Source organism: Hakea prostrata, chromosome 7, assembly GCF_041222555.1.
Source record: "Hakea prostrata isolate BN-2017 chromosome 7, UWA_Hpros_2, whole genome shotgun sequence".
Taxonomy (NCBI): Eukaryota; Viridiplantae; Streptophyta; class Magnoliopsida; order Proteales; family Proteaceae; genus Hakea; species Hakea prostrata.
Window position 1 is genome coordinate 18233949 of NC_142606.1, and position 16081 is coordinate 18250029.

General features: G+C 36.7%; 1 protein-coding gene and 1 pseudogene across 2 annotated transcripts in view; both read left to right on the forward strand.

The window, feature by feature from the left end:
• Nucleotides 1–2018: 2018 nt before the first annotated feature.
• LOC149010246 (uncharacterized) lies at nt 2019–4078 on the forward strand. The gene is made up of 2 exons (XM_089164144.1): nt 2019–2146; nt 3284–4078. The coding sequence occupies exons 1-2, from the start codon at nt 2132–2134 to the stop codon at nt 3779–3781; spliced, it is 513 nt and encodes a 170-aa protein (XP_089020270.1). The 5' UTR covers nt 2019–2131; the 3' UTR covers nt 3782–4078.
• An 11636-nt stretch (nt 4079–15714) lies between these two features.
• LOC149010247 (potassium transporter 5-like) overlaps nt 15715–16081 on the forward strand; it is a 30961-nt pseudogene continuing 30594 nt past the window's right edge. Inside the window, exon 1 of the transcript XR_016174545.1 lies at nt 15715–16061. The product of XR_016174545.1 is annotated as a potassium transporter 5-like (transcript). The remainder of the gene's footprint in view (nt 16062–16081) is intronic.

Here is a 16081-nt window from a genome sequence, read left to right on the forward strand (position 1 = left end):
CAGTACTGCAACTTGGAGACCGATGTTGCTTTGGGCTTGGATAGCAGAGCTGCTTTGCTCAAAGATGCTGTGTCTTTCAAAACTCCCATCAGATCTCTAAAGCCGCCCTTCGTTTTTGTCCCAATTAGCACACATAAACCACACAAGGAACAAGGAGACACAAGAAACAGAGAGATGGGTTCTGACTTCTGATCAAGAAGAAAAATTCCCAAATCTTAACCTAGATCGAACATTCGATTTTGAAAACTAGGATAAAAAACTCCAAGTCTCATTGTTCCATGGTTATTTAGGGTTTCTTTTGCCCTTCTACTCCCTTGTCAAATTCCTTCTCAAGTATCATCGTCTTCAAATTTATTTTATTTGCAAGAACCCCATGGTCCGCCGTTTTATAGTTGGAACTTATTTCATCAAATGAATGGAAATGGCTCTTTTTCCGGTCGATGGCACAAGAACCGTCCCATTCTTGTTGATGTTACAAACCAACACGGATTGCAGCAGTGATACATCATCATCGATGGTCTTCCTCTTGTTGGAAGTGATGGTGTGGGAAGCAACCCTATATATCGGCGATGAGAGCATAGGCGAGTCGCGGGAGATCCGTTGAGCGAACGAGAGTTGAGAGTTGAGAGTTGAATTTGGGATTATGGTAACTACAAGATTTCTGAATTTCGACCTGACTTTCATCCCTCGAAGAAACCCAGAATTTCGTCTATGCATACCAGTGCAGACTGGAAGGTAAGTTCGAATTCAGCTTCTATCATCTATCAGTACCCTAAGGAGTTTAAACCTTTCACCAGAGAAGTTCATGGTCCTTGTCGGAAAGTCAGGTTTTCTCGCCCAACCAATGTGATCAAAGAATCCCTGCTTAATCGAGTCAGCAATAATCAAGAGCCGATCGGTAAGATGGGGAATTGCATAGCTTCCCTAGGAACAAGACCAGACGTTCGCATGACTGTAATGCTGGGCAAGAAGCCTGTTCAGTGGTTTCGGACTGGCGTTCGCATGACTGTAACGCTGATGATGTTCTTCCGGTGGATCCAGTAGATTTCTTGAAGAATCAGTAAGGATATAATAGTCTTTGCAAAAATATGACTAACCAAGTAATGACCATTCTAACAGAATAGGACCTATGTGTTTTTTAAACATAAAGTGGGGTGTCAGTGCATTAAGGCTTTCATTTTGGGGTGCCACTGTAATTTGCTCTTAAAAAAATCAAACCAGTGACAACTCGTGAACAGAATCAATGTATGAGAAGACAACAGCTCAGAAACTTGAAGTGCGATCGTATATAATAATGTGGATACGATTCAAAGCAGGCAGATTCATCGTGGTTTCACCGACTTGACGTGGCTTTCCAGCCTAACCTCGTGGCTCGTGGGTCCCACTTGCCTCGCTGTCCGCCAAAATTCGGAAAATTCTGCCCACTGCCAGGCATAAAGTTTCCCCCTTCATGAAAGGCGTCCTCGCCAAGATCGGGAAAACACAGAGGCGCCACGTCAGATAGACACACAATGTGGCCCCCACGTCACCGCCCTTGCACCTCCGCGTGGGGTCGGGGTGGACGGTGGACCCCATTGCCCTTAGATCCCCTCCTCAAACGTTTATAGCTTTCCGTTATCAAACTTGCCAGCCAACCTTCCTTGGTCAGTCAAACCACTGATCGACGACGCGTGTACCCATAAAGGGATTGGGAATCACGAAAGGAGCTTGTGATGATGATGATGGCCCAGCAGCCGTTGATATTTCATTATGTTAGTAGGGGCCACGATTTGCTTAATACTTTCCTTTCAAGAATGTTGAATCCAAAACTTCCTTTTCGTGCTGTTGTTAGGCCGTATTCTTAACGCAATTATACAAGGAGGTGGTGGTGGTGGGTCCCAGTCGGTCGTCAGATTCTTTTTCGCTTGTCGTTTGTTTTTTTTTTTTCCCCTTTTTTTTTCTTTCTTTCTTGGGTAAAGCTTGTCGTTCGTTCACTGAGTAGCATTAGAGAGGGCAATATAAATAGCCGTTACCTCTCCACCATTTCTTCCATCTCTATTTGCTCACTCGATCGTTCAGTCTCTCTCTCTCTCTTTTTTTCTGTTTCTTCGCTATCTCAAATTCTTAATTTGTTTCTGTTCCGATTCTCTCCATGGCTTCCGTCGAGGTGAATCTCTCATCCCTCTTCTGCCTGCATGCGTTCATCGAGCTTCAATGAAAACAACGATCGATGATCCATTTGTAAATATGTCTCTGCTTTTGAGGTTTTCTAGTAAAACAAAGAGTTTCAAATAGATCGATCACTTGTTGATGTCAACTCAAAAGAGTTGAAAATCAGATCAACGAGATGATCAGATCGATACTCTTTGTTTTTAAGGCAAAGCATCATAAGAACATTAAATTGTTTCCAAATTTTAGTGTATTCGGGGTACAGAGACTAGTATTGATTATGCATGTAAATCAGTCATTTTACGAATCGGTGTCTGTAATACTTATTCTGAGCATCTGATCTGAGATTTGATCTAAACCTAGCATTGCATTGCTATAGCTAGGCTATAAGGCTCTTTGCTGATGCTTGTGGATCTTAAGACTTCACTCCTAGACCATGCCGATGATCCGAATCGATACATATCACTCGATTTCTGTCATTGATTTCTCTATTAGTTGATTTTGCCTTTTTTTTTTTTTTTTTTTTTTTTTCTCTCTGGCGAAGAAAGAAGACGTTTTCTTTTAAATCCTATCCATGCCGTTCACTGACACGGGAATGGTTAGATATCAACTCCTCAAGCCAGCCTCTTAAATATTTTTTCCCTTCAACCAAACGGGAGAAAGAAAAGAACATCTTCGCAATCTTCGCCGTATTTTGGGCTTGGGATCTGCTTAGATTCCAAATGAATACTGGGCCCAGAATCCCAAAATGTGGGCCCCAAGAAAACAACTAAAGCTGGATAATTATCTCGCGGGCCATCCTCTTCTTCCATTGCTTTTGCTTATTTTCTCTCTTTCTTTAATTCAAATGGTAAGCTCTGCCTTGTATTTTTGCCAGTGCTTTTGACTTTATCTCGCATGACCTTATGTGTAGAGGCCCATTACAGTCTTTTCTGGTAGGCTCATTATCATTTACAGTTTACGCGGTTTCCTTTTGCCTCAAGGGTATTTACGTCATTTGACGAAGATTAGCCAATTTGGCTTCGATTCTTGCCATGCTTCTGGGACTATGTTAATATATTGAATGCCAAAAATCAGATGGTCTTGATTGAATATTTCGTCTTGATTTGTCAATGTTTTTGTGTATGTTTCCCAGGTTGAAACTACTCCCGTTGCAGAGTTGACAACTCCCGTCCAGGAAACACCTAAGGTCGAACCAGCTGTTGCGGAAACCGTGGCTACACCAGCAAAAGTAGAAGAACCCGTTGTTGCTGCTGCTCCGGCAGAGGCCGAGACGCCTGCACCAACCGTAGAGGAAACACCAAAAGCAGAAGAGGTCGTCACAGAGAAAGTAGAGGCAGCAGAGGAGAAACCCACAGCGGAGGAAGTATCTGTGGAGACAAAGGATGTCGAAGTCGAAGCCAAAGAAGCAGCAGCACCCGAGGAGACAAAGGCAGAGGAACCTGTCGCAGTAGAACCGGCAGTGGCTGCTGTTGAAGAAGAAGCCGCACCACCTGCTGCTGCCGCAGCTGAGGAAAAGAAAGAGGAACCCACGACCACCGCCGTTGAAGAACCAAAAGCTGAGGTAGCCGAGACAGAAACCAAAGCAGAAGAAGAGACCAAGGTTGAAGAAGAGAAGGCTGTTGCTGCTTAGTAGAAACAGATTAAGTTGGTTTGATATGGTGTTGGGGTTTGTTTGGTTTCACTTATATTGTTTAGTGAAGCTAAAATGAGGGGATATGGGTTCAGTAATGCCATTCTAGATTAAAATTTATGGGATTCTAGATTAAAATTTATGGGTTGAATGTTTCTTCTATGGTTTGATTTGAAAGCGTTGGTTGTTGTTTGGCTCTGCCTCTGATGGTACTTAATTAGTGGTTCACGTAGAGAGAGTTCTTTGTATTGGTATTAGCTATATTATAAAGAGGTAATTTCTTCTTATATATTTATATTTTCTTTATTCCCAGGCGATTCTTGGGCTTTTATTTATTTATCAAGTGGGAATCCATCTCACAATCTGTGAATCTTCCAATTTGCTCTAGTTTTCATTAAAAATTGAAACATACATATTTTAGTACATGAACAGATCAAGAATCCAAACAAAGGAAAAACTCTTCCTCCATGAATTCATAGATTGAGGAATCCGTTTGGAGGATGTCTTCCAAGTTCCAACTTTTAGTACACGTGCCTTTCCTTAATATCATCAACTCGACTGCAATTACAGGCAGGCTGTCATTCTCGTACACGTGCTTTTTTTTTTTAATTTTTTTCTTTCCTTTGCCCAACATACCCCCACCTTTTTTTAATATAAAAAGGGAATCTGATTTAATTATTTAATTTTTAATATCAAAGAATGGTTTCTTGTCCATTTACCCTTTATTTATATATGTATATATATATATAATGAAGGGTAGAGTCAAGGCTAAATATTAGGATGTGCCGAATAATGTGTTTCCATCACCTCTCCGCTGGGTGAACACAACTGCTTTTCACACATATTGTGTGGGCCCATGTAAGACATGTTGTGGGTCCTATATCTGAATTATTCAGTAGTATTCTGATGTGAACATACATTCAAATTTTATATAAATTAATAGGAAGACTAAATAAAGATAACACAGTTATAAGTAAATTATAGAAATTATATTTAAATAAAACATAAGGCTAAAATTATAAGTTTAGATTTGTTATCATTTAAAATTTTCAAAAATCATGAAAACAAGAAGATGAGGAAAAAATTATGGGAGAAATTATAGGAAAAAAGATAGATTTGAAATTTATTAACTAAATATGGGAAAAATAGTCAATTTCCATAAATTTTGTAAAAAAATAAATTAATGATTATGATTAGATCCGACAAAATCAACCCACGTTTCAAAATTTTTTTGAATTTAAGATTTAAAAAAAATCTAATTAAGAATGACATTTTGAATTTAAGATTTTTTTTCCCCAAAAATTTCCTTTAACCCACATTTATAAAAAGAGAAGAGAATAAATAGGAAGAAAAGATGTGAGAGAGAAGAAATTGGAGAATAAATAGGGAATGAGGAGTTAATTTTTAATTAGGAATGACAATTATACCCATTAATTTACTTTTAGAAATTGTTCTCAATATTGAGGAGGCCAAATAGTGACATTTCACCAGTACGAAGAGAAAAACTAAGAGAAATAAAGAAAATTAATATAAAAAAAGTTAAAAATCCGGGGGCCATGGCCCACCTCGGCCCCTTAGTGGGTTTGCCCCTGATTACCTATCTGTCGTCTAAGGTTCTATTTTGATATGGAGTAGTTACTTTAATTAAGCCAAGACCCACAACTGACCTAAGGATTTTGAAAGATTATGATGTATTGCACAACTTGTGATGTGATATTCCATAAAAAGAGAAAGCCTTTGTGTTGTGATCTGATCATACGATCAAATCACTGAAATTAAGTTCTAGGGTTGGATAGATATTAATCCTTTATTTCACCAACTTCTACACACTAATAATTAAAGCTTGTCTCAGGTGGTTGTCATTTTCGTGATCAATAATCATGTATAGACATTTCAATAATCTATTTATACATTATTGAGTACAATACAATTTTTTTTAATTGCTTTACATGGTATCATAGCATATTTTTCATTACTTTATAGAGTTTTAGAGTTCTATATATACTTTACTAGTATAATTTTAATACATTATTAAATACAACATAGTTTTTTGTTATATTACATGGTATCAGAGCATGAAAAGTAATGAAAATTTGAATTCTTAAATAGGAATTTGGCAAAGAGACTTTTGTTGTGGGGACCCCACGCCACCTTCATCGTAAAATCATGTACACAAACTCATGAATGGTCTCATCCTCAAATTTTGTAATTTTAAATTTGCCAAGTGCAAGGTGAAAGTATGAATAGATTTGCTTTTCACTATCTATGCTCTCTTTAAGGATAAAAGAGTCAAGATTCTTAGGTTTTTAATTACCTTGTATCTTTTAAAAATAAATTAATATTATATTTCATTTCAATGTGAAAATGATTCTATCCGGAAAAAACAATACTTAGTTATCAATCAAACACCTAAAAACGAAGAAACCTTATGATGTGATATGATCATAAGAAACCACTGTTAGCCACATAAACTCTAGCCCCCCTTTTTTTTTTTTTTTTTTGTGAAGTATAAACTCTAGCCCTTGGGTGGACATTTTTCTATCCACTCACCAACTTTCACACACTGATCACTAATAGCGACCCACTAAATCAAGCCTTAAAATTTGATAGTCTACTCTTGGGCTCAGTTTTCTCTGTCCAGTTCATAAAACTGATGGTTCAGTTTGGGTTTGTTCCAAACCAATTATCAACCCATCCAGGAGTTCAGTCATCAGTTAATCTTGTTTGGAATAGAATAAATGTCTACTAAAGTATCTTTACAATTTGCAGAGCAGATTTTTTTATGATTATTTGTCCCATGATTTCTCTTTTGGTTTTTTAGTAAGGCAAACGTTATTATTCTGTTCAAATTCCCTAGATTACGATCTTTTGTCTATGATTATGTTTCTGCTTCTTCTTCATGTTATACATCTCACTGAAGTCTTCGACAATGGCAATCCATGGAGGGTAGTATGAGTTTGGAAAGGTCCAACACTCCAACAAATGTTGCAGTGTTTGTGGCTATGGATGTTCCAATTAACTTTTGGGTTTCACTGGCCAACAGAAAAACATGTATGGGGCTTTTATGTTGCAGCCATGGAGTACACTGGGTAGATATCCTTTTTCAGTTTTACCCTTCCTACGTTATAATGAGGAAGAGTGGAACTTGAGAATGTTGATATACAAACAGTAGAAAGCAAGATCTGATAAAAAATCAAGATCTGAGTTGGAGAATATTATTAGATTCCATAACCATGTGAATGCTCACACATTTTATTTCTGGGTAGATAATTGCAGGAACAGAAAAAAGAAGCACAAGAAAGACATTCTCTAGGAGCTAAATATAGTTTCCACCTTCAACTGGTTCCATTTGTGGTCTCTAATACAACCTGCAATTCAACCGTGAAAATATTAGCATCTGTGCTATTCTTGAACAAATAAATCTCATTCTTGGTTAGCCAAACTGAAAAAGGAGTCATGGATTTAGTGTACCTTTTTTCAACATTTGGATGGCTTGCGGACCTTGCACTTGTCAGGTAGCTGCATGGCAAGCTTGGGATCTATACCGAGGGCAGGTAACACAGTGGAGTTTCTATAACCACAAAGACATTTGAGGTCGGCATGAGCGAGTGCTGTGCAACAAGCTTTGGTAGGAGCAGGAGGTTTTGGAGGAGTCACAGCAGGCTTGCAGTTCATAAGATCTTGTCCACTCATGTTGCAGATGGCCTGAGAGTTCGATAGAACAACTTCATTTCCCAGAAGGATTGCAACCAACACTAGCACCACCATTCCAATCTTCTCCATCTCTGCTGCTTCTTCTTTCTTCACTTTGTCTTGGCTGGATGGGCTGCAATGATGAATCTGGGTTTAAATAAACAAAGAAGGGGAATTCAGGTAAGATTACTTAATTGAAGAAAGAAGAGCCCGTGAGTACACATTGAGTTGAGACAGTGAGAACAGGCACCGAACTATTTGGTCACAGGATCCCATTATTAGTGGGGCCGAGCTCGATGCCTGACAAGCCTCACTTGAAAAGTTCACCATCTATTAACTCATTAACTGTGGTTGGGTTCCTTCACTTCATCACCTCCTTTGATTCCTGTAAATAGAATTGAGTGCACTCTTTGTATTCGCGTACTTGTCTGCTTGTGTTTGTCCCATTGGTGTATTTAATTGCTTAGCCTGCTTAGACAGCTCCACACACAAATGTTTAGTAGAGAAAGATAAGCATGTTTGTTGGCTTTCGTGAACCCTTTAGCTGTTATTCATATGATCTCCCAAATCGAGGAGATTCTAGGGTGGCCCATATATACTTAGCTAATATTAGAGTCAGGTGCAACCGTTCTTTCTGGGTGAAAGCTTTGTTCTAACTATTTGAAGAAAAACTGTGGATGAGTTGTGGTTTTCTTTTTCTTGTTGGGTGAAAGGGATAAGTGTGTCTTCGCAGGACTTAGAGATGAAATGATTTTCTAACTCTTAAAAACAAAACATGACATTTTCCCAAATCTTCAAATTTCAGAAGTGGTTTTACCAAAAAATAAAAATAAAAAAATTTCAGAAGTGGTTTTGCTTTTCTTTTTTTTGGTAAGCTCTAAATTGACTTTCAAATTCAACTTTAAAAACTCTCCATCCCATAATACAAGAATCCAAATAAGAACAAGTGAACTCTTTATGAAAGTTTTACCAAAAAAAAACTCTTTATGAAAGTAAGATTCTTTATACTTTTAATTCTCCAATGGAGACAAGCTCAACCCCTCAGCATGGCAATCTTCGAAAGCACCTTACATCAAGATATACGTTGATGTAGCACAAGATCATGGTCTTAATAAAGCAGGCTTTAGTGAGATCACTCATGATTGTAGTGGTAAATTAGTAAAGGAGGCTTTAGTGAGATCATTTCCATCTGTGGAATTCTATGGAAATCAGCTAGCAATTGAAGCAGAGGCCTTGACACTAAAAAAAAGCACTAATGTTAGCAAAAGAACACACTCTGGATCACATATTGTTGTTGAAAGTGATAAACTTTGTCGCTTAGCTTTTGAAGCATGATCACCTTCAGCCAACATGGAAGTTAGCTTCTACCATACAGGATTCAAGAATGCTAATGCATCCGTTCTCCTCTAGTTCACCTCTATTCAAGTTTATTACACCTAAGAGAAGCAAATATAATGATGTAATGTCTTTGATTTTTCAAAAAACTTAAGGGCCTATTTGGTTACATGAATTCAGAGATTTCAAATCTCTGGATTCATGAATCTGAGAATTATACCTGTTTGGTTGTAAAAATCTCTCGATTCATGAAATTTAGAGATTCACCTTTTTACACTAAAAACGTGAATCTGTAGATTTATGGGTAAGGGGTGAAATCCAGAGACTCAAAAAAGCTATACATTTGCACATTCACAAAAATCACGTCGATCAAATAATTTTTTAAGATGAATCTACAGATTTCATTCCACAACCAAATATTTAATTTTATAAATTATAACTCCATAGATTTGAAATCTATAGATTTAAAATCTCTAGATATTTGAAATCTCCAGACTCATGCAACCAAATAGTCTTGAGATTTGTTATTATTTAGCCAAAATTGGTGACACCTACTCCTTGTACTATATCATAATTACTAATTGAAAATTTCTCCTTAAGATATAGCTGTTGTTACTCTCACTTTTAATGATGTTGAAGACTATTAATGTTGGGTATGCAATAATTCACTATGCCCTTTGCTAACATTAAAAGGCCAAAAGATGATACTACATTCTGTTAGAAAAGAAACATATAAAATACCAAATTTGCCTTTATATTCTAGTCATTTTGGATTGCAAATAGAAAGATTTTGATAAGATGACATAAAGGGTGAAGTACAAAGTACTATGTTTTGAAGTTTTTGAAAAATATAAAGACGTCTCATCATCAATGTGCTATCGGAACTTAATGGTAGGAGGCATCATAATTTGAGCAAAGTCTAAGATAGTATTAGTATTTTCAAAAATTACAGGGAATAAGGTACCGTGTATTGAGTTATAATACAAAGGGCATTAATGATTCTAATACAAGGTAAAAAGGACATTATACATCGAACATTAATAGTCCTTAACACCATTAGAAGTGTAAGTACCAAAAAAAAAAAAAAAACTACTAAAAGTGAGGAGAGAGAATAATAATTTAAACAAATTGTATTGGCACTCCAAAACACCCCAAATTGGAAGCTTTAAAGCACTAACACCCCACTTGATGTTTAAAAAGCACAGAAACCCCAAAACTGGATTTTCATTGGATATTTTGTCAATTTATCACTGAAAACAGTTAAATTATTGTTTATTTTAAAAAATATCCCTATAATAAACAGTGTTTGAAAGGTTTTCAGTGATAAATTGAACAAATATATCTAATAAAAATCCAATTTTGGGGTCTCTGTGCTTTTTAACATAAAATGGGGGTGTTAGTCCTTTAAGGCATCTATTTTTGGATGCCAGTGTAATTTGCACTAATAATTTTATCTTCATGTTTTTTCTACCACATATTCAAGATGAGGATCAGCTTTTGAATAAGTGACAAAGTGAGCATGTTCTAAATGCATGGTGGATTATCTTAAGGCTTGTTTGGTTACATGAATCCAGAGATTTGAAATCTCTGGATTCATGAATCTGAGAATTATACCCGTTTGGTTGTAAAAATCTCTAGATTCATGAAATCTAGAGATTCACCTTTTTACACTAAAAACGTGAATCTGTAGATTTATGGGTAAAGGGTGAAATCCAGAGATTTCAAAAAAAGCTATACATTTGCACATTCACAAAAATCACGTCGATCAAATAGTTTTTTAAGATGAATCCACAGATTTCATTCCACAACCAAACATCTAATTTTATAAATTATAACTCCATAGATTTGAAATCTACAGACTCATGTAACCAAACAGGCCCTTAGAGTTTTTCCTGTGGCACCCCCTTAAGTGGGGCCCAAATTAATGAATATTCCCGTCTAAATTCCACTATGCTCTTCTTTCTTAAAGTTAAATATTTCAAATTATTCCCTTAAGTTTAGAGATAAAATGACTCATATACCCTCTTAGTTGTGTAAAAAGACTAATATACCCCTTATGAACCCTTAGATCAGCAACGAGTGTGTAATTATAATCTGATTACCCAAAATCTCTAATCCATTAACCCTAATTTCTCTTTCATCTAACTCACTTCTTCTTTGAGCACCAGGACGATATCCAACCCAATCGCAGACCGGCAGCTGAAAATTGGATCTAGTTCGCCGGTTTGAAGAACCCTCCAACGTTCCTGTATTGTTCAAGAGCTGGTAGTAGCTGCGGAGCAGATCGAACTCATCTTGGGTTCATCTCTTCTACACCCTATTTGCCTTCTGGTAGCCAGAGCTCTTTTGTGGTTTTGTGGACAAGAACCCAAATTTTGGTTTTGCTGGAGAGAAATGAGCAGTGAAGCTAGACTTTTATCGGAGGGGAAAAGGGTTTCAATGGAACTTAAGAATTCTCGCAAATCGATTTGCAAGATGGGTTTACTACTGATCTTAAGTTTTGAGCAAAATGCGTTGGTCTTTCAGGGAACAGGTGTTGCAGCAAGATTTGTTGTATCTTCTTTTTAATTCCTTGACAGAATCTAGTTTGTAGCTGACATCAAGAAGCTGAAAGTTCTAGAATGTAGTTTCAAACACGGTTCCATACCACACCAATAAGAGAGATAGCAGAAGAAGGCAACCCTGATCAGTGTTAGCTTGTAGAACAAATTCGCTCAATCAAATACACCAAACAGTCAAAATTAATCATCACTGCTAAAAATAGAAGAAAGGGGAATATTTTTCCTTTTAACTGTAGAAGATAATGATAAGCCATCAATCTATTCTTGTTTTCATATTTTAGATGGGAATGCAAAATAAGAGTTAAGTAATCAAATGGTTTTTAGACAAGAATCAATGTAATCAAGTGGTTTTCTTTCTGACATCAAATGGTTTTTAGGCAAATTCATTTGTTAGAATCAAGGTAATCAAGTGGTTTTTAGAATTAAGGGATCTAAACACTTATTGTTATTACAAACATAATTCTACAGAAGCTAATTCCACTGGATCATAATTCTCCATCAAATCCTATTTTCTTTCCTGCAGGCACCATAGTGATAGTTCCAGGTTAGCTGGAGAGGTCCACCGCCGTAGTAACCCTTGCCGGCTGTACATGGGTACTGTACATGTGTATGATCTATCACAGTAATCGTTGCTAATTCCACAGAACCCATATCTGCTACAGCACTCATTTGATTGACAGCCACATTTCTGAGCCATTATACGAACCAGAATACCAACCAGGGCGATGGCTGAAAGGGTTGTGGCAGTACCCATTGAGGAGGAATGATGAGAAAAGTGGAAATTGCAAGCAAGCGTGGATGAGAAAAGAGTGAAGGGAGAGATTCGAAGTGGGTACTTGCAGCAATGGGGCTAGGCCAGGATTCCTGTGGGCTTTCATCAAGGTTTCTTTGCGTAGGCCCAAGTCTTCATTTTCATCACCTCTTTTAATTCCTGTAAATGGAATTGAGTGCACCTTTTGTATTTGCGTACTTGTCTGCTTGTGTTTGTCCCATTGGTGTCCTCTTGCCCAACATTTTTAGTGAAACTCAGAGTGTCTTTGTGGTTGGACGATCCATTTCAGACAATGTGTACTTGGCTCACAAATGTCTTCACTTAATGAATAAATCTACATCTAAGCATGGTTATTTTGTTCTCAAGCTAGATATGTGTAAAGCTATGATAAGTTAGAATGGAATTTTATTGAGGAATGTTTAAATTTTTTGGGGTTTCAGGCGAAGTGGGTGAGGTAGATCATGCAATGCATCACCACCGTTACTTTTCAAATTAAAGTTAATGGTCAATTGTCGAAGAAGGTGGTTCCAACTAGGGGCATTGGACAAGGCTGCCCACTTAGTCCATATATTTTTATTCTGTCATGAGGCTCTGTTTAGGAGACTAACTCCTTTATGTCTTTACTTTTTATTACAAATGTGCCAATGAATCGATTGTTCATATTTTATTTCATTATTATTTTGCAAAACTTTGTTGGAAGGTCTCTCCACTTCGGTTGGATACCGATATTTTCCATGGCCATCACATTGAGGATTGGTGGAATTTTATTGAATCCTTCTTTCCAACTACTGGTAATTTAGATTGGGTGCAAACTATTTGGAGTGTAATAGCTTGGTTAATTTGGAAGGCAATGAATGTTTATCTGTTTGAAAGGCTCGAGCCTAGCTTAAATATTTTTCTTTGGTGTTTAAATGGTTTGTTGCATGATATTAATGGTCTTTATTTTGAGGTTGCTTCTACTTTAGCCACATCTGGAGTATTTGGTTCTAATATGTTGATTGCTTCATCAAGAGTATTCTTTAATGATTTGCATCTGCAAACGTTAGAAGTTGATGATACCTATTTTTTTTTTCTTTCATGTTTTCTCAGATGGGTCATGGGATCTAACAACTTCTCGTAGCGGTCGTGGAGGGGTTATCAAGGCATCCTCTGAGTCTTTTATCGCTACTCGTATGAAAGCAGGATGGGCTCTATCTGCATCTCAAGTAGAGTTGTAAGCAATGTATGATATCTTTCAAGTTACTTTTACTATAGGGATAAAGAAATATCAAGCTCTTCTCTAATTGTAAGGCAATGATTTTCAGTTTATATAGTGATTTTATTGCTTTGGATTGGCCTTGTTCTAATTTAGTTAAGCTTATTAAGAACTTTTTGTTGGGGTTTAACAATTGTATTGTATTACATATTTTTTGCGCAGACAATGTTTCTGCCGATTTGTTAGTTAGAGGGGCCCGTTGTTTGAGTTCGGATCGGCTCTTCCGACCACACAAAATAGTGGGGCCCACGATGAAAAACACTTTTTGGAAAAATTAAAAAAAAAACAGCTGTGGGCCCCACTATTTTGTGTGGTCGGGAACCCGACGGGATGAGGATCTGGATTCCCCGTTGTTTAGGTATGTCAAAGTTTGGTGGATGTAGCCACCACGTGGGCTGGAGGATTAATTTGTATAGTGTTTCTGTTGGGAGAATCTCTTCAGATTTGTTTCTTTGAATAAAGTTTTATGTGTTTTTTCCGATTTGTTAGTTAGAGGGGTCCGTTGTTTACTTATGTCTAAAGTTTGGTGGATGTAGCCACCACGTGGGCTAGAGGATTTGTACAATGTTTCTGTTTAGAGAATCTCTCCAGATTTATTTATTTGAATAAAATTTTATGTGTTTGGCCAAATTTTTTTCCCCCTAGTCTGCTTAGACAGCTCCACACACATGTCTACTAAAGAAACATAAGCAAGTTGTTGGCTTTTGTGCACCTTTAGCTGGTGTCCATATGATCTCCCAAATCGAAGAGATTCTAGGGTGGCCCATATATACTTAGCTAATGTTAGAGTCTGGTGTGCAACCGTTTTTCTTTCTCGGTGAAAGCTTTCTTCTAACTATTTGAAGAAAAAAGTACTGTGGATGAGTTGTAGTTTTCTTTTTCTTTTTGGGTGAAAGGGATAAGTGTGTGTTCTCTCTTATCTGAGCTAGACTTAGAGATGAAAAAATACATGATATTTTCTCGAATCTTCAAATTTCAGAAGTAGTTTTCTATTTTTATTTTTTTTGGTAAGCTCTAAAGTGACTTTTAAATTCAACTTTAAACACTCTCCATCTCTTTATGATGAAAATGGTAAGAACCCAAATATGAATAGGAAGTGGGGCTCTTTAATGAAAGTAAGATTCTCTATACTCTGATTCTCTGATTGAGACAAAAGCTCATCAACCCCTCAGCATGACAATCTTCGAAAGCACCTTACATCAAGATAAACGTCGAGCACATCATCGTGATCTTAGTAAAACAGGCTTTGGTGAGATCGTTCGTGATTGTAGGGGTAAATTACTATTCCATTTGCAGAATTCCATGAAAATCACCTAGCAATTTGAAGCAAAGGCCTTTGCTAACATTAAAAAGCCAAAAGATGATAGTAAATTCTGTTAGACAAAAAAACATATGGAATATCAAATTTGTCCTTATATTCTAGTCATTTTGGATTGCAAGTAAAGAGATTTGGATATATAAAAAAACGTAAAAATTAAAAAAGTACAAACTACGAGGTCGTTTTGAAGTTTTCAAAAAATATAAATATGTCTCTCATCATCAATGTATTATCGGAACTTAATGGTAATAGGAGGCATTAGTAATTTAGTATTTTTTTAAAAGTATAGGGAACTAGGTAGCATTAAGTTATAATACAAAAGGCATTAGTGATTCTAATATAGGGTAAAAAGGACGTGAACATTAATAGTATCTTGACACCATTAGAAGTGTGAATACAAAAAAAATATATACTATTAGAAGTGAAGAGAGACAATAATAATTTTATTAAAAAAATTAGTAATTAAACTAGCGTACAAAGGTAATAATAATTATCATTTATTTTTTTATATTTCCTACTTTTGCTAACTAGAAGATCAACCACCAAACCAAATAAAAAAGTGTACTACCAATTTAATATCTTCAACGTTTGTGTTTTTTCTATAGTAAGGGTAGAGGTACAACATCATTTTTAAGGTGACACCGATATGAATCTAAAAATAGAAACAAAGTGGTTACCGAGTACACAAAGAGCTGGACCCATGTCGATATAAAGACACTGGAGATAAGCCCAAGGAAATTTTGGTTCGATTCGCACAGTTTACAACGAACCGTTACAAAACTTAAATTTTATTTAAAAATAAAAAGTAAAAAAAACTACTCTTCTTCCTGCGATTCTGTTGTGATCTGACAATATAAATAGGGTCATTACAATAGGAGGCCTAGCATATAAATGTAATACGGTGTGGCGTTGAAGGGGAAATGAAGAAATATTGTTCTTGTTTCTTGTCTCTCACTCTCTCGTTTCTGTGTTCTTCTTCTTCTCCAACCCTGATTCTTTCTAAATTCTGTTCCAAACTCTCTTAATTTCTTCTTTTTTTCTGAACTCAAGATACGAGTTCGTATCAAGAGGATAGTGAGAGTCACTGCAATTAGGTTCAAAATTGCAGATATCCCCACTGACGATTTCTCCTGGAGGAAGTACGGGCAAACACCGCTGCTTGAAGCAGTACACGTATGTTTGGAATCGGTAGACTCGGCAAAATTCCAGCTCAAGAAACAGGACAGAATCCCAACTAGTGACAACATCATAGGGGCTCTGTCACTCATCATTTACTCTCTCACACTCTTTCCCTTCATCAAATACGTACGTATTCATGGTCCTCAGGGCCAACGATAACGGTGACGGTAAGGCATTAAAAAAAAAT